General features: G+C 43.5%; 1 protein-coding gene across 3 annotated transcripts in view; it reads right to left on the bottom strand.

The window, feature by feature from the left end:
• The window catches only part of amph (amphiphysin), a 258,121-nt gene that overhangs the window by 120,545 nt on the left and 117,577 nt on the right, over positions 1–19,999 (bottom strand). For all 3 annotated transcript variants that reach the window (XM_063066808.1, XM_063066827.1, XM_063066817.1), the window contains exons 8-10: positions 12,833–12,908; positions 7,048–7,130; positions 1,753–1,903 (exon numbers count right to left, since the gene is read on the bottom strand). In XM_063066808.1, the coding sequence (XP_062922878.1) occupies positions 1,753–1,903; positions 7,048–7,130; positions 12,833–12,908 (310 nt within the window). The remainder of the gene's footprint in view (positions 1–1,752; positions 1,904–7,047; positions 7,131–12,832; positions 12,909–19,999) is intronic.

The following is a 19,999-nucleotide window of genomic DNA, read 5'->3' as shown; positions in this document are numbered from 1 at the left end:
GAAAAGACAGGAGAATGCCCAAGACAACAGGAATTCTGCAGATGCTGGAAATTCAAGCAACACACATCAAAGTTGCTGGTGAATGCAGCAGGCCAGGCAACATCTCTAGGAAGAGCTGCAGTCGACGTTAGTCCTGACGAAGGGTCTCGGCCTGAAACGTCGACTGCACCTCTTCTTAGAGATGCTGCCTGGACTGCTGCATTCAGAATGCCCAAGAGTTATGTTGCAACTTTATAAGACTCTTGTTAGGCCACTTCTGGAGTGTTGCGCACAGTTCTGATCACCCCACTGTAGGAAGGATGTTGAGGCTTTGGACTGGATGCAGAAGAGGTTTACCAGGATGCTGCCTGGTTTAAAGGGCATGTGCTATCATGAGAAACTGGATAAACGGGTTATTTTCACTGGAGCAGCGGAGGTTAACAGGAGATCTGATAGAGGTTTATAAGATTAGGAGAGGCATAGACAAAGTGGACAGAGAGTATCATTTTCCTCAGGTTGAAATGTCTAATACCAGAGGGCATGTGTTGAAGGCGAGAGGGGGTGGGTTTGAAGGGAATGTGAGAGGTAAATTTTTACTCAGAGAGTAGTGGCTATCTGGAATGTGCTGCCTGGGGTGGTGGTAGAGACAGATACATTAGCGGCTTTTAAGAGACGTTTAGATAGGCACATGGGTATGAGGAAGATGGCGAGATACGGACATTGTGTAGGTAGGAGGGATTCGTTTTGGGGTTTTTTTTAAATTTACTTTGTAGGGGGTTCAGCACAACATTGTGGGCCGAAGGGGCTGAGAGGGGTGGAAGGGCGGAACAGACTCAAAGGGCCGAATGGTTTAATTCTGCTCCTCCGTCTTAATGTAAATCTGAACTCCTGGTGATGTCTGTGCAATAGTACACTCTCCCCGAGACAATTTACATTTCCCCCAAAGCGCTCCTGGTTCCTCACACGCCACAAAGACCTGCCAGTTGATAGGTTAATTGGCTATTGTTGATTACCATATGGGTGGGAGCCCTGAAGGAATAAGGGTTTTCTTGTAGGCATTTACAGGAAAAGAGGAAATAGAAGTGAATTCATACATAAACAAAGACGGACAAACAACCACTGTGCAAAAGAAGACAAACTGCAAATAAAAAAATACTGAGAATGGGTGGCAGGGTGAAGATATGTCTCTATCTTCCATCTGCTGTCCTGTAGGTCTTAGACTGGCCCATGGGCAAGGTGCAGCATCCGCTCAGCCCCTCAGATCAGGGTCACCCGAAGCCATGGTGGATGGTCGTATGAACAGTTGGCGCATATCACAAGTCCTGGTTATGCGACCGCTGACGCCAGGCAGACAATCTTTGAAGAGTATTGATAACGGCTGGAGTCTCTCGTCTTGTAAAGACACTGCCCAGAAGAAGGCAATGGCAAACCACTTCTGTAGAAAAGTTTGCCAAGAACAATCATGGTTATGGAAAGAGCATGATCGCTCATGTCATATGACATGGCACAAAACAAACTGAGAACATGTGTTGTAGAATCCTTGAGACTAAGCCTGAAGATTGTGGAATCAGTTCAGTGTTGAGGTGAGTGAAATTATCCATGCTGGTTCAGAGGCCTGACGGTTGAAGGGTAATAATTGTTCCTGAACCTGGTGGTGTGAGACCTGAGATTCATGCACCTTCTGCCTGATGGTGATGTCAATTCATCAGCATTGCAAAACAAGACAGAGAGTCCATCACCTGAATCTATCTATATCCCCACTTGAAATGTTACCTGAGATGGTGATTTGGGACGAGTTGGAGTATGGGCCGGCGACACGACCACGGGCGCCAAGGTGTGGTTTGGGCTGGTCACTGGACTACTGGGCGGAGACAGCTCCTCTGGAGGGGTCGGGGTCTTGGAAATCCTCAGTGGTCCTGAGTCACTGTAAGATGAAAGCAGATTGGACAGTCATAAATCAGTTGGTGGTGTGGTGAGACCCGACACAGCACGATCATGTACAGTCAAAAACTATTTCTGGTCATCAACCTGACACAGTCCGAAAGGTTTCTGGGACTTGTGCCTTGTGAAGTGAAGCTTCACTTCTGCTTTCCCTAGCAACCACACACAAAGTGACGCTGAAACGCTGTAGCTACAAAACTCATGAGTAATTTGGAGCCAGTCTATAATTCAGCATTGCTTCCTCGTCATGTTCAGGTAACAACAAGAAATTAATCTAGTATCTGGGGGCATTTAGCAGCAAGAGCAGCCCCCGAGAACTTGACAGAGGTACACAAGATGATAAGAGTGGACAGCCAGAAACCGTTTTCCCAGGGCTGATACCAGGGAGCATAGTTTTAAGGTGATTGGAGGAAAGTATAGGGGGATGTCAGATGTCTGTTCTTTATACAGAGAGTGGTGAGTGCAATGACCACTCTGCCAGGGGCGGTGGTAGAGACAGATACATTAGGGACATTTAAGAGACTCATAGACAAGCACATAGATGATAGAAAAAATGGAGGGTAATGCGGGAGGGAAGGGTTAGATAGATCTTGGAGAAGGTTAAAATGTCAGCACAACATCATCGGCGAAGGGCTTGTACTGTGTTGTAATAGAGTCATAGAAAAGAACAGCACAGAAACAGGCCCTTCAGCCCATTTAGTCTGTGCTGGACCATTTTAAACTGCCGACTCCCATTAACCTACACCCAGGCCATAGCCCTACTATCCATGTACCTATCCAAACTTCTCTTAAATGTTGAAATCAAGCTCACGTGCACCACTTGCATTTGGCATCTCATTCCACACGCTCATGACTCTCTGAGTGAGTGAAGAAGTTTCCCCTCATGTTCCCCTTAAACTTTTCACCTTTCACCCTTAACCCATGACCTCTGGTTGTAGTGCCACTCAACCTCAGTGGAAAAAGCCTGGTTGCATTTACCCTGTCTATACCCCTCATAATTTTGTATACCTCTATCATATCTCCCCTCAGTTTTCTACATCCAATGCTCCAGAACAAAGACCTGTATCAGCTGCTCAGGTATCACCTGGGTCAGGACTGGCAGTGGTGACAGTACTGGCTAATAAGTTTGTGATTGGAAACTGACCTGGGGGTCAAACATGATGCCAATATTGCAAACTGTCTGGTTCTAAATCTCAAACAAGAATACAGACTTGAGATAAAATAACCCACTTTCCACACAAACTTGATAACTAAGTAGAACCAGGAACAGAAGGTATCTTAGTTTACATGCACCAAGTATCCGAGGCTACTGATATTTACTGTCAACAAAGGAACTTGATATGTTCAGTAACTTCAAAACGTTAAACAAATTCGAAGGGACACGGAGGAGTTCAAAATGCGGGTCTAGAGGCGAAACTTGCAGAAAATGCAACACAATAGGACACGTACAAAGAGCATGTCGGGCAGCCAAAAATAAATGGTCTGCGCAGGGAAGAGAGAAAGCTAAAAAGTGAAGCTGCAGTTTTAAAAGAGCACAAACCTGCGTGCTGTTGATGAAAAATCTGATAATGACGGCAACACAGGATTGTGTAGCCTTGAGATTTCCAGTATGAAAATTAGCAATAGACAAGCAATATGGTTTAAAACAGAAGTGAATGGCAAATTAATTAAAATGGAATTGGACACTGCCTTGGCTGTTTCATTCATCCCACAAAATGAATTTGAACGGCATTTCAAAGATACTAAACTGAAGCCTGCAGATATCCAACTAAGAACTTACACTCGAGAAAAGATAACTCCTGAGGGAATGACATCCATAACAGTGAACTCGAGCAACCAACAAGCCACATTGAGCATGTATGTGGTAAAAACAGGAGGGCCAATATTGAGGTGACGTGATTGGCTAGGACAATATTGAGGTGACGTGATTGGCTAGGACAATATTGTGGTGACATGATTGGCTAGGACAATATTGCGGTGACGTGATTGGCTAGGACAACTACAACTTGCCTGGAAATCCCATTCTCATCGCCAATGGTATGTTTTGTGATTTCAAAACCTTACATTGATTCAAAGGAAGATGTGTGGAATCTGGCAATTGGTCTTTAATTTAAGTGACGCCTGCACGTATCACGTGGGAACATGATGATGTATGTAATTAAAGTATTTTTATGTATAACCTGTAATCAATTATTAAAATGAATAAGAATGTTTCATCAAACAATATATATACAAGATTACTTACATATAACTGAAATATTAAATATACAACAGAACTATTAGAAATGGATTTGATTTGCCACCTAGCACTAATTTTGCTCCATTTCAATATTTGACAGAAAGCCAAGCTCTAAGCTTTCTAAGTCGGAATAGAGTTGGCGTGATTTGGTGTTTTAGGCCACAATCATGAGCGTGTGGAAGCTAATCACTGCATCTACCAACTGTGCTACAACACACTGTTCAACCTACCTCCAAGTCCTTTGTCAAAGCAGCAGAAAGTAGTGTGAAATACCATCAAACATTTGATTGTATCCATGGATGAAGGTAAACATTCTTCATTTTAACATAAGAAAGATCTATCGGTGTGATAAGAATCTAGTAGTAATCCGGCTAGTTTTCAAAGTAAAGTTAATGAAATAACAAAAAATGATAATATGCCTTTCAGCTCATTAAGTTGTTCTTTCTACATCCCACAAATTCAATCACTGATTCTACCTCCCTTTTAATCTCCTTCACAATCCACCTGAACTTCAGTATTTTTCAAAATTTCCAAATGATTAAAAATACTTATCATTTCTATTTTTAAGAACATATAACATAACAGTATGGTACAGGCTATTCAGCCGACAATGCCATGCTGAACTTTTAACTATTCTAAGATCAATCTAACCCTTCCCTCCCACATAGCCTTCCATTCTTCTGTCATTCCTGTGCCTATCTAATAGTCTCTTAAATTTCCCTAACACATCTGCCTCTACCACTACCCCTGGCAGTACATTCCATGCATCCACCACTCTCTGTGTGAAGAACTTACCTCCGACATGACCTCTATACTTTCCTCGAAACACCTTAAAACTATGCCCCCTTGTATTAGCCTTTTCTGCCCTGGGAAAAGTCTCTGGCTGTCCACTCTTTCTATGCCTTTTATCATCTTCTACACCTCTATCAAGTCACCTCTCATCCTCCTTCACTCCAAAGAGAAAAACCCTAGCTCTCTCAACCTATCTTCATAATTCCTGCTCTCTAATCCAGGCAGCATCCTGGTAAATCTCCTCTGCACCCTCTCCAAAGCTTTTACACCCTTCCTGTAATGAGGCGACCAGAACTGAGCACAATATTCCAAGTGTGGCTGAACCAGAGTTTTAGAGAGCTGCATCATTACCTTGAACTCAGTCCCTGACTAGTGAAGGTTAACCTTCCTAACAACACTATCGACCTGCTCAGCAGCTTTGCGGGATCGATGGATGTGAACCTCATGAGCCTGCTATTCCTCCACACCGCTAAGAATTCAGGTATAAACCCTGTATTCTGCCTTCAAATCTGACCTTCAAAATGAATCATTTCTTCTGGCTAAGTGTTTCTTGAGCTGAGGTGATCTCCATCCATCATGTTTTTGACCAATCAATCAGTTAGAGAACATAGAACATAGAATAGTACAGCACAGTACAGGCCCTTCGGCCCACAATGTTGTGCCGACCCTCAAACCCTGCCTCCCATATAAGCCCCCACCTTAAATTCATCCATATACCTGTCTAGTAGTCTCTTAAACTTCACTAGTGTATCTGCCTCCACCACTGACTCAGGCAGTGCATTCCACGCACCAACCACTCTCTGAGTAAAAAACCTTCCTCTAATATCCCTCTTGAACTTCCCACCCTTTACCTTAAAGCCATGTCCTCTTGTATTGAGCAGTGGTGCCCTGGGAAAGAGGCACTGGCTATCCACTCTATCTATTCCTCTTATTATCTTGTACACCTCTATCATGTCTCCTCTCATCCTCCTTCTCTCCAAAGAGTAAAGCCCTAGCTCCCTTATCATGCCCTAGTGAAGCCTCATCACCACCCGTATGCCCAATAAATGCAGCAACACACACAAAATGCTGGAGTAACTCAGCAGGTCAGTTGGCATCGAGAGAAATGAATGAACAGTCGCTGTTTTGGCTGAGACCCTCATTCAGGACTGAAAACCTCCTGCAGGACTGAAAATCTCCTTCAGGACTAAAATCCATAATAAGGAGGTTGGAGAGGGGAAGAACTACAAGCTAGAAGGTGACAGATGAAGCCAGGTGGGTGGGCGAGGAAGTGAGAAGCTGGGAGGTGATAGGTGGAAGAGGTAAGGATCTGAAGAAGGACTATGATAGGCCAGGAAAGTGGACCAGGGAAGAAAGGGAAGGAGGGGGCACCAGGAGGAAGTGATTGGCAGGAAGAGACCATTAGACCACATGACAAAGGAGCAGAATTAGGTCATTTGCCCATTGAGACTGCTCTGCCATTCCATCATGGCTGATTTGTTATTCTTTTAAGACAGGGGTTCCCAACCTGCGGTCCACAAACCTCCCAGTTAATGGTAAGGCTCCATGGCACGAAAGAGGTTGGGAACCCCTGATTCAAGAGCTGGGAGGCAGGGTGAAGATATGTCTCTACCAAAAGAGGTGAGAGGCCCTCCTTCCCTCCGTTACCCTGCAGGTCACCCTTGGCAAAGTGTAGTGCCTGCTTAGGCCCCCGATCAGGGTCACGTGGAGCCATGGGAGCAGGTGGTGGATGGTCGCATGAGCAGCTGGTCCATATCACAAGTCCTGGTTATGCGTCCACTGGCACCAGGTAGACAATCTCTGAAGAGTGTAGACACTGCCCAGAAGAAGGCAATAGCAAACCACTTCTGTAGAAAAATTTGTCATGAGAAAACCATGATCGCCCACGTCGTACGACATGGCATATGATGATGATAATGAAGAGGAAGGAGAGGGGCTAGAGATGGGAATTGAAGAAAAGTCCCAGAAAATACCCTTCTCCAGATTAGTAAATAGCTGAACAGTGCAGACACCAAATGTAAGATTGCGCCCTTTCTTTATTAAGTGAGTTGTATGAGTTAGCTGCCATTAATGTGAATTGTAGTTGGGTACCATACCTGGGAGCCCCTTGGATGGTGAACGCTTTGTCCGCATGCTGTTCTCCAAGTTTGCTCATTATTTCATAAAGCTTATGACAGAGCTAGAAGAAAAGGGTAAAAGAGGGAGAGAGAGAGACATGGTGATAAGAAACTGCCTTTATTTTCATATCCTCAAAAATACTCAAAACATAACACAAACAGCAGGATGTTAGCATCAATGGAGGGAATTGCCTGTTGCTCTTCACGCTGATAGTGGATGACTGTACTGCCTCTAACCACATCAGTAAGTTTCTTGATGGTTGGCCTCGGCAGCAGCAATGATGACAAAGCCTACAGGGAGGAGGTAGTGCGGCTTGTGGACGGGAGTCAACACGGCAGCCTGAGCTTCACTGTGGATGAGGCTGTGGAGATAATTGTAGACTTCAGGCAGGTGAAGACTGACCATTCTCTACTTCACATCTACAGCTTCAGGAGCTGTAGGAGCACCGAGTGTCTTAGGGTGGACATTACTGACAATCTCACTTGCTCTCTCAACACCGCACGTCTGGCCAAAAGAGCACAGCACTTCCTGAGGAGACTGAGGCAAGCGAGGCTCCCCACTCCCATCCCCGCCACATTCTACCAGAACATTAACATTGTACTGCCTGACTTAAACATACTTTATATCAACTTGTCAATCTTAAGGCCATGCCACTCAGGGACTTGTGCTAATGACATTGAGCTATAGAAAACTACAGCACAGAGAAAGGCCCTTCAGCCCATCTAGTCCAGGCCAAATCATTTAATCTGCCTACTCCCATAGACCTGCACCAGGACTGTAGCTTTCCATACCCGTACCATCCATGCACCTATCCAAACTTTCCTTAAACACTGAAATCAAAGTTGCACCCGGAGCCAGGGACTCCCTCCTGGCACTTATCCTTGCAAGCGGAACAAGTGCTACACCTGCCCCTACACCTCCTCTCTCACCACCATTCAGGGCCCAAAGAGTTGTTCCAGGTGAGGCAACGCTTCACCTGTGAGTCTGTTGGGTCATATACTGTGTTCGGTGCTCCCCGCGTGGCCTCCTGCTATCAGTGAGACCCGATGTAGATTGGGAGACCACCTCACTGCACATCTACACGCCGTCCTTCAGACCAAGCAGGATCTCCCAGCGGCCACCCATTTTAATTCCACTCCCCATTCCCATTCCGATATGCCTATCCATGGCCTCCCCCACTATCGTGATGACCCCACTCTTAGGTTGGAGGAACAACATCTTGTATTTTGTCTGGGTAGCCTCCAGCCTGATGGCATGAACATCGATTTCTCAAACTTCTGGTAATGCCTCCCAACACCCCCCTCACCATTTCCCATTCCCTTTTCCCTCTCTCAATTTGCAAGCTCTTTACTTCATCCATCCCCTTCCAAGTTTCACCTACCATTTGGTGGTTCTCTCTCCCCACCCCCCACCTTTTAAACCTACTCCTCATCTTTTTTTCTCCAGTTCTGCTGAAGGGTTTCGGTCCGAAACGTCAGCTACACTTGTTTCCATAGATGCTGCCTGGCCTGCTGAGTTCCTCCAGCATTTTGTGTGTGTTGCTCGGATTTCCAGCACCTGCAGATTTTCTCTTGTTTGTGACTGGTGCTAATGTTATTTTGTGACTATACGTGCTGTGTGTGACAGTATGTACGGGGAGTTTGCACTTTTGCCATAGAGGAATATTTCATTGAGCTGTATACATGCATATGATTGAATAGCAAAGAACCTGAACTTGAAATAGCCAAAGCTTCAGGCCAAGACCTTCATCAGGACTGGAAAGAAAGTAACAAAGTTCTTAATGATATAGTCACAGAAACTACAGTACAGGCACAGACCCTTTGGCCCCTCTAGCCAATGCTGAACTATTTAAATTGCCTAGTCACATTAACCTGCACCAGGCCCATAGCCCTCCCATCCATGTACCTATCCAAATTCTTTTCAGCAACACCATAGGACCATAAGATAGAGGAATGGAATTGGGCCATTTGGCCCATCAAGTCTGCTTTTCCATTTCTTCAGAGCTGATCCACTTTTCTTTTCAGCCCCAATCTCCTTCTCCCCGTGTCCCCTCATACCCTGACCAGTCAAGAATCTATCAACCACTACCTTAAATATACATGCAGACTTGGCCTCCACAGCTGCCTGTGGCAACGAATTCCACTACTCTCTGGTTAAAGAAATTCCCCTTCATCTCCGTTCTAAAAGGACGCCCCTCTATTCGGAGGCTGTGTCCTCTAGTCTTAGACTCTCCCACCACAGGAAGCATCCTCTCCACATCCACTCTATCAAGGCCTTTCACCATTTGATAGGTTTCGATGAGGTAACCCCTCATTCTCCTGAATTCCAGTGAATATAAGCCCAGAGCCATCAAATGCTCTTCATATGACGTCGTTCAATTCTGAAATCATTTTCTTGAACCTCCTTTGAACACTCTCCAATCTCAGCACTTCCTTACCAAGAGGTCCCAAACTGCTCACAATACTCCAAGTGAGGCCTTACCAGTGCTTTATAAAGTCTCAACATTACATCCTTGCTTTTATGTTCTAGTCCTCTTGAAATGAATGCTAACATTGCATTTGCCTTCCTCACCACAGTCTCAACCTGCAAATTAACCTTTAGGAAATCCTGCACAAAGACTCCCAAGTTCCATTGCACCTCAGTTTTTTTGTATTTTCTCTCCATTTAGAAAATAGTCAACCCTTTCATTACGTCTACCAAAGTGCATGACCATACACTTTATCCCATCTGTCATTTCTTTCTCCTAATCAATTTAAGTCCTTCTGTAGCCTCTCTACTTCTTCAAAACTACCTGCCCCTTCACCTATCTTCATATCGTCCGCAAACTTTGCAACAATGCCATCAATTTCATCATCAAAATTATTGACATACAAAATAAAAAGAATCGATCCCAAAATAGACTCTCATGGAACACGGCTAGTCACCGGCAGCTAGTCAGAAAAGTCTCCCTTTATTCCCACTCTTTGCCTCCCGTCAAACAACCACGGCTCTATCCACACTAGAATCTTTCCTGTAATACCACGAGCTCGTAGCTTGTTAAGCAGCCTCATGTGTGGCAACTTGTCAGAGGCCTTCTGAAAATCCAAGTACACAACATCAACCGATTCTCTTTTGTCTGTCCTACTTGTTATTTCTTCAAAGAATTCCAACAGATTTGTCAGGTAGGATTTTCCCTTGAGGAAAATATGCTGACTGCAGCCTATTTTATCATGTGCCTCCAAGTACCTCGAGACCACATCCTTAACAATTGATTCCAACATCTTCGCAACTACTGAGGTCAGACTAAATGGCCTGCAATTTCCTTTCTTCTGCCTCTCTCCCTCTTTGGAGTGACCTTTGCAATCTTCCAGTCTTCTGGAACCATTCCAAAATCTAGTGAATATTGAAAGATCATTACTAATGCCTCCACAATCTATTCAGCCACCTCTTTCAGAACCCTGGGGTGTACACCATCCGGTCCAAGTGACTTATTTACCTTCAGGCCTTTCAGTCTCACAAATCTCTTCTCCCTAGTAATGTTAACTTCACACACTGCATGACCCCTGACACCTGGAACTTCCACCATACCTGCTGGTGTCCTCCACAGTGAAGACTGATGCAAAATACTTATTCAGTTCATCCATCATTTGCTCATCCCCCATTACTACCTCTCCAGCATCATTTTCCAGTGGTCTGATATCCATTCTCACCTCTCTTTTACTCTTCATGTATCTGAAGAAACTTTTGGTATCCCCTTTAATATTACTGGCTGGCTTACTTTCATACTCCATCTTTACCTTCCTCTCAATCATCTAACTTCCCATTAATTTTTGCTCTATTATTTGCCCTCTTGGGCGTTTATGTTGGCTTTGACTTCTCTTGTTAGCTACAGTTGCGTCATCTTGTCTTTAGAATACTTCTTTTTCTGGGATGTATCTATCCTGTGCCTTCCAAGTTGCTTCCAGAAATTCCCGCCATTGCTGCTCTGCTGTCATGCCTGCCAGTGTTTTTTTTTTCCCAAATCAATTCTGGCCAACTCCTCTGCAAGCTAATGGCATGCTGGCCTTCATAACAAGGGGAATTGAGTATAAGAGCAAAGAGGTCCTTCTGCAGCTGTACAGGGCCCTGGTGAGACCACACCTGGAGTACTGTGTGCAGTTTTGGTCTCCAAATTTGAGGAAGGATATTCTAGCTATTGAGGGAGTGCAGCGTAGGTTCACCAGGTTAATTCCCGGGATGGCGGGACTGTCATATGTCAAAAGATTGGAGCCACTGGGCTTGTATACCCTGGAATTTAGAAGGCTGAGAGGGGATCTTATTGAAACATATAAGATTATTAAGGGATTAGACACGCTGGAGGCAGGAAGCATGTTCCCGCTGATGGGTGAGTCCAGAACCAGAGGCCACAGTTTAAGAATTAGAGGTAGGCCATTTAGAACAGAGTTGAGGAAAAACTTTTTCACCCAGAGAGTGGTGGATATATGGAATGCTCTGCCCCAGAAGGCTGTGGAGGCCAAGTCTCTGGATGCTTTCAAGAAAGAGATGGATAGAGCTCTTAAAGATAGCGGAATCAAAGGTTACGGGGATAAGGCAGGAACTGGATACTGATAGTGAATGATCAGCCATGATCACAGTGAATGGCGGTGCTGGCTCGAAGGGCCGAATGGCCTACTCTTGCACCTACTGCCTATTGTCTTTACTCCACTTTAGCTTCTCCCTCTCAAATTTCAGGGTGAAATTGATCATATTGTGATCACTTCCCGGTCAGGGTTCTTTTACCTTAAGCTCTCTAATCAATTGCAGTTCATTGTATACACCCAATCCAGAATACCTCCATATAGCTCCTGTCTATCACCTCCTCATTCTCCCGTGTGAGTCGAAGGTCATCGAGCTGCTGCTCCAGTTCCTTAATACGTTCTCTCTGGAGCTGCACCTGGTGCAGGTGTGCTTATCTGGGACGGGAGGTCTCCCAGACTTCCCACATCCCACACACAGTACAGAACACTGCCCCTGGAGCCATTCTCACTAAACTACTATGCCCCAACAGATGAGGAATGAACAAATAAGAACAGAGAGAGAGAGTAACTTACAAGATATTTTACCTCACCCGAGCCTGAGCTCACCTAAGTCTGATGAGCCAATGGCACTCTAAAGACTGGTGCACTCAAAAGAATGGCTGCCATTCCACTTGCACTAGAGTTATTTATATTGGTCCTTTCTAATGGATCCCTCTGGCTGCTCAGCTCAGAGAAACCGCCGTGAAACTCTGCCTGTAAAACCTTCATTGCCGTCCTGATTAAAAGGTGGCTCATTTTACGCAGTCGACTGCGCAACTCAGAGAAAACTGCTGCTTGGCTTTGCTTTTTAAATCTTGAATGGGGACCTGACTGAAAGGATTTTTTTTGCGAACTGCCTCCTGCTGATTGGTTGTTCAGCTCCTCAAAAATATTGAAATTAAGTTCCTGTGGTATTTTGTGTGCTGCTCATGTCATTAAGAACTTTGCCTCTTCCTTTCCAGTCTTGATGAAATGATGACTGCTCATTTCCCTCCACAGATGCTGCCTGACCTGCTGAGTTCCTCCAACATTGTGTGTGTGTGTGTGTGTGTGTGTGTGTGTGTGTGTGTGTTGTCTCTGCAGAATCGCTTGTGAATCCAGTGCTATTTTCATTACTTTCACTCATCCACCAGAAGTGCTGTATAAGCAATCACTCGATAGACCTTGGGGTGACATGAAGTTCACTGCTAAAAACACCTTCAGCGGGTGTTGAGTCATGACTACTCACCACTGCGACCTCCTTGTGGAATTTAGACTCTATGCAGGTAATGTTTCTGAATGTGTTGACATAGAAACCAACTCGGCTGTGAGAGAGAAAACAAATAATCTGTGAAAACCACTTACTCATAATTCATCTGCTCAAGTTGAAGAGCAAGTTCGAGTCGTATTGTCTCCTGTCTGTACATACATACAGCTAAATGAAACAATGTTCCTCTGGAACACGGTGAACCCACACAAAATATATCACACACAGTACGTAAAACAAAATATTACCGTAAATAAGTTAATACATATTAATTCAAAATGTTGGTAGTAAAGCAAAGGTAAAGAGTAAACAGCTTGCTGTCCTAGTGACAAGACCTTGGTGGTGTTAGGGTATTCATCAGTCTAACAGTCTGAGGCAAGACTAAATTGTGTGAAAATTGACTAATCTGTGTGAAAAAACAACCTCAAACCAGCATTGGGAATGAAAACGAAACTTTAGATCCATTGCCCAATGATTCCATCCTCTTTCCCCCTTATAAATTTCAGAAAGATCTTCAGATAGAAGAAGATTTTTTAAAAAAGCAGATTGTAATCTGAAATTAAGAGAAAAAGTCTTCAATTTGAAACGTTAATCTGCTCAGTGTTCCCAGCATTTGGAATGTCACACTTGCCACAGCCTCCTAAACTGTCACGATGAGGCCCCTCTCAGGCCAGAGGAGCAACACTTCATATTTGTCTGGGTAGCTTCCCACCTGATAACATGAACATCGATATCTCTAACTTCCAGTTATCTCCTCCCCCTTCTCTTTCTCCCTTCTTCCATTCCCTATTCTGACTCCCCCTCTTACTTCTTCTCACCGGCCTACCAACTCCCTCAAGTTCTCTCTTCCTTCCCTTTCTCCTATGGTCCACTCTCCTCTCCTATCAGATTCCTTCTTCTTCAGCCCTTTAGCTCTTCCACCAATCACCTGGCTTCTCCCATCCTCCTGGCTTCTCCCTCGGGAACACATACAAAACTCATGCAAAAGAGGGATTGACAGAGTTTACAGTTAGAAACTTTTTCCCGGATGGAAATGACTAATACAAGGGGCTATAATTTTATGGTGATTGAAGGGAAGTGTAGGAGAGATGTCAGTGTGTACAGTACTGTGCAAAAGTCTTACATCAACATAACTAGGGTGCCAAAGACTTTAGCACAGGACTGCAGTACTCTTATGTATAGCATCGTACTGCTGCCACAAAAAATATTAATTTCATGACATATAGAAAACATAGAAAATAGGTGCAGGAGTAGGCCATTCGGCCCTTCGAGCCTGCACCACCATTCAGTATGATCATGGCTGATCATCCAACTCAGAACACTGTACCTGCCTTCTCTCCATACCCCCTGATCCCTTTAGCCACAAGGGCCATATCTAACTCCCTCTTAAATATAGCCAATGAACCAGCCTCAACTGTTTCCTGTGGCAGAGAATTCCACAGATTCACCACTCTCTGTGTGAAGAAGTTTTTCCTAATCTCAGTCCTAAAAGGCTTCCCCTTTATCCTCAAACTGTGACCCCTCGTTCTGGACTTCCCCAACATCGGGAACAATCTTCCTGCATCTAGCCTGTCCAATCCCTTTAGGATTTTATACGTTTCAATCAGATCCCCACTCAATCTTCTAAATTCCAACGAGTATAAACCTAGTTCATCCAGTCTTTCATCATATGAAAGTCCTGCCATCCCAGGAATCAATCTGGTGAACCTTCTTTGTACTCCCTCTATGGCAAGGATGTCTTTCCTCAGATTAGGGGACCAAAACTGCACACAATACTCCAGGTGTGGTCTCACCAAGGCCTTGTACAACTGCAGTAGTACCTCCCTGCTCCTGTGCTCGAATCCTCTTGCTATAAATGCCAGCATACCATTCGCCTTTTTCACCGCCTGCTGTACCTGCATGCCCACTTTCAATGACTGGTGTATAATGACACCCAGGTCTCGTTGCACCTCCCCTTTTCCTAATCGGCCACCATTCAGATAATAATCTGTTTTCCTGTTTTTGCTACCAAAGTGGATAACTTCACATTTATCCACATTAAATTGCATCTGTCATGAATTTGCCCACTCACCTAACCTATCCAAGTCACCCTGCATCCTCTTAGCATCCTCCTCACAGCTAACACTGCCGCCCAGCTTTGTGTCATCCGCAAACTTGGAGATGCTGCATTTAATTCCCTCGCCTAAGTCATTAATATATATTGTAAACAACTGGGGTCCCAGCACTGAGCCTTGCGGTACCCCACTAGTCACTGCCTGCCATTCTGAAAAGGTCCCGTTTATTCCCACTCTTTGCTTCCTGTCTGCCAACCAATTCTCCATCCACATCAATACTTTACCCCCAATACCGTGTGCTTTAAGTTTGCACACTAATCTCCTGTGTGGGACCTTGTCAAAAGCCTTTTGAAAATCCAAATATACCACATCCACTGGTTCTGCCCTATCCACTCTACTAGTTACATCCTCAAAAAATTCTATGAGATTCGTCAGACATGATTTTCCTTTCACAAATCCATGCTGACTTTGTCCGATGATTTCACCGCTTCCCAAATGTGCTGTTATCACATCTTTGATAACTGACTCTAGCAGTTTCCCCACCACCGATGTTAGGCTAACCGGTCTATAATTCCCTGGTTTCTCTCTCCCTCCTTTTTTAAAAAGTGGGGTTACATTAGCCACCCTCCAATCCTCAGGAACTAGTCCAGAATCTAAAGAGTTTTGAAAAATTATCACTAATGCATCCACTATTTCTTGGGCTACTTCCTTAAGCACTCTGGGATGCAGACCATCTGGCCCTGGGGAATTATCTGCCTTCAATCCCTTCAATTTACCTAACACCACTTCCCTACTAACATGTATTTCGCTCAGTTCCTCCATCTCACTGGACCCTCTGTCCCCTACTATTTCCAGAAGATTATTTATGTCCTCCTTAGTGAAGACAGAACCAAAGTAATTATTCAATTGGTCTGCCATGTCCGTGCTCCCCATAATCAATTCACCTGTTTCTATGTGAGTGATGATAAACCTGATTCTGATACGGGTCTCTATTGTGGACTGGGAGTGGGAAGGGGGCAGGGAGAGGGGAATCGTGGTTGGGAAAAGGAAAAGAGAGAGAGGAGGGAGCGGGATGCACCAGAAGGATATTCTGTAATGATCAATAAATTAATTGGAATCAAATGACCTTGCCTGGCGTCTCAGGGCCGGGTGTTTCTGCTCTCTTGCCACCGCCCCACCCCTGACACTCCTTGTCTGCCAGCTGTCCCACACCCCTCCTGTGGCACTCCACCCTCACCACTCCCAACATCCGTTGCTCCCGCTAGATTTATGAACTCACTCTCTGCTCCATGTTGATAAATACAGTACTGTGTAAACATCTTAGGCACCATAGCTAAATATAGGGTGTTGGTAGAGACAGATACATTAGGAACATTTAAGAGATTACTTGACAAAAGGCTGATAGAAAAGTGGGGACTTGTGGGAGGGAAAGGTTAGATTGATCTTTCTTTATTAATCTTTATTAATCTAGCATACGTTGAGCAGAAACAGGAATATTTCCTGCTTCTGATGGGATAATCCCAAAAATTGTCGTAAACAAATTAGATTGTAGATCCGGATCCAAAACTTTTGATAGTGATTTAAAAATATCTTTCCAAAAGTTATCTAGCTTTATACAAGACCAATACATATGAGTTAAAGTGGCCAGCTCAGTATTACATCTGTCACAAATAGGATTAATATTGGGGAAAATACGAGCTAGTTTATCCTTTGACATGTGGGCCTGATGCACTTACCTTGAACTGTATCAAGGAATGACGGGCACAAGTAGATGAGTTGTTAACTGAATGAAAAATTTTACTCCATTGTTTATCTGAAAATGACTCTTGAAGTTCCGATTCCCAATCATGTTTAATTTTATCATTAGATATCATTCGTGAACTCAATAACTGTTTATAGATTATAGCTATCAACCCTTTTTGAAATGGTTTAAACCGAAAGCGAGCATCTGTCATATTAGGTGGATAAGCAGAAGGGTAATTCGGCAACAAACCACGTAAAAAATTCCTAATTTGTAAATATCTAAAAAAGTGTACATTAGAACATAGAACATAGAATAGTACAGCACAGTACAGGCCCTTCGGCCCACAATGTTGTGCCAAACCTCAAACCCTGCCTCCCATATAAGCCCCCACCTTAAATTCCTCCATATACCTGTCTAGTAGTCTCTTAAACTTCACTAGTGTATCTGCCTTCACCACTGACTCAGGCAGTGCATTCATCATATATGAATAAATCATATAATAAATATGATAAATCATATTTATCCACTAACTGAGAAAAAGGCATCTAAAAACAAATCTGAAAAAGTTATTATTCCCTTGGTTTTCCAAAGGCCTTATCCAAAATTGATGGTTTAAAAAAAATTGAGATAGATATTATAAGAAAGACTAAAATTATTTAACTCAAAAAATCTACGAAACTGAAACCAAATTGAAAGGGAAGAGGAACTCCCAGTAAAGAGGCCAAAGAGAATCCTTTCACCGAGTTTATCTCTAGATCCAATCATGAAGGACATTCATGTATATCTGAATAGTGAATCCAAAAAGTAATTATATGGAATATTTTTGCCCAATAGTACATTCTAAAATTAGGCAAAGCCATACTTTATTCTTATACTTTATACTTTATTGTCGGCAAACAATTGATACTAGAACGTACAATCATCACAGCGATATTTGATTCTGCGCTTCACACTCCCTGGATTACAAATATTAAATATTAAAAATAGTAAAAATATTAAATATTAATCATTTAAAATATAAATCATAAATAGAACATAGAAAATAGAAAAATGGAAAGTAAGGTAGTGCAAAAAAACCGAGAGGCAGGTCCAGATATTTGGAGGGTACGGCCCAGATCCGGGTCAGGATCCGTTCAGCAGTCTTATCACAGTTGGAAAGAAGCTGTTCCCAAATCTGGCCATACAGGCCTTCAAGCTCCTGAGCCTTCTCCCGGAGGGAAGAGGGACGAAAAGTGTGTTGGCTGGGTGGGTCATGTCCTTGATTATCCTGGCAGCACTGCTCCGACAGCGTGCGGTGTAAAGTGAGTCCAAGGACGGAAGATTGGTTTGTGTGATGTGCTGGGCTGCGTTCACGATCTTCTGCAGCTTCTTTCGGTCTTGGACAGGACAACTTCCATACCAGGTTGTGATGCACCCTAGAAGAATGCTTTCTACGGTGCATCTATAAAAATTAGTGAGGGTTTTAGGGGAACAGGCCAAATTTCTTTAGCTTTCTTAGGAAGTAAAGGCACTGGTGGGCCTTCTTGGCAGTGGACTCTGCTTGGTTGGACCAAGTCGGGTCATTTGTGATATTGGCCCCGAGGAACTTAAAGCTTTTGACCTGTTCCACTTGCGCACCACCGATGTAAATTGGGTCGTGCGGTCCACTACTCCTACTGAAGTCAACAACCAATTCCTTCGTCTTGCTGACGTTGAGGGATAGGTTATTGTCTTCGCACCATGCCACCAGGTTCTTAATTTCCTCTCTGTACTCAAACTCATCATTACCCGAGATATGGCCTACAATTGTTGTTGATTCGAATAAATCCAATCAACTAAAATATACTACAACTAATATTAAAGACTTATAAATCAAAGAAAAAATAAGTAAATATATATGTGTTAAATTCAGAATTACATTAACTGTTAAAGCAAACAACAACAGATCTAAGTAAGTTAACCAAGTCTGTATCTGAACATTGATAAAATGAATAGCGGACTTTCATCAACGGCGTTACAAACCAGTCCCAGCTAAGGATCAACTTTTCAAATTGCTTACGAAGTGGACTTAAACTCTTCTATAAATTTCCAACCATCTTCTGGAGAGTCAATCCGTCTTGAACGAGCATTGGGTGGAATAATCATCAGACGTGCTGGGTAACGCAGCAAAGGGTGACAGCTCATTTAAAAAAATTCCGCCATCACTTCCCGATACTTAATTCTTTTGTGATAAATTTCTGGGGTAAAATTTTCCACTATACAAATCTTAACTTCATTATAGATTAGCTTATCCCTTTTCCTTGCATCCTGAAGAATAGCTTCTTTGGTTATAAAGTAATGCAAACAGAGAATTACAGGATGTGGTTTAATTTTGGCTGATGGTTTAAAACGCTGAATTTGGTGGGCTCTGTCCAATATCGGACTGGCTTCGAGAATGTCACTAAAAAGTGAGTATAACATGTTCGAAAAAAACTTTAGTGGCTCACCGATTTCCGTATCTTCAGGCAAACCCAGTATATGTAGATTCATCCTGCGATTTCTGCTTTCCAAATCAATCGTTTTCTTCTTAATTCTTGATAATTCCAGAGTATTCTCATTAATTTTCTTTTCCATAAAAGATATCTTCAAATCCTATTCCTTAATAGATTGATCCATTAATTCAAATTCCCTTTCAATTTTGTGAGTACTCTGCTTAAGTGTTTGATATCGATCTTCCAAATTCTTCAAAGGCTCCTGAATAGCGATAATGGTCTTTTCAAACAATTCATTAGCTTTCATCAATTTATCCATTTTGGTATTCAGCGTCTTTGGTATTCAGATCTTCACATTATTAGCTTCTATTAAAGAGAGCATTCTGTCTGAAGTAGAGACTTCCTCTGATTTCTCTGTTTGTTGTGGCTCAGGAAGAGTTTTGCCACTCGGTAATTCGTTTCCAGCCATCGTAATTAAATGGTAAAATCCTTCAGCAAATACAATAAATCTTCAAACTTGAAATGGATCTAGCAGTGGAAAGTAAGTTGTGAAAGACAGAGCTGAGACAAAAAAGTCTTACTCCATACGCTACCAAATGGAGACTCCACTGTGTACATACATCTATTGATGCTTCTGGACACATCTTCAGTGATGTTCCTGGAATCATCGGGTGTTTCGGGCCTTTCAACATCATACACCCTCCTCCAGGTGACCCAGCCGGGGCTGATCAGACCCCAGCTTGTGTCCAGATGGCTAGCTACTTATGACTCCATGGCTCCCCTCTTTCGAGCCACTGCCATCTTGAGGCCCTCTCTGCCGCATCGGTGGTACTGCGGATGGCTCTCCTCTTCCTCTCTCCCTCAATGCCCAAAATGCTGAAGGCTCTAACTAAAGAACAGG

The sequence above is a fragment of the Mobula hypostoma genome, chromosome 1 (assembly GCF_963921235.1).
Source record: "Mobula hypostoma chromosome 1, sMobHyp1.1, whole genome shotgun sequence".
Classification (NCBI taxonomy): Eukaryota; Metazoa; Chordata; class Chondrichthyes; order Myliobatiformes; family Myliobatidae; genus Mobula; species Mobula hypostoma.
The sequence above is the reverse complement of the archived record's forward strand: the minus strand, read 5'-3'. Positions and strand labels throughout refer to the sequence as shown.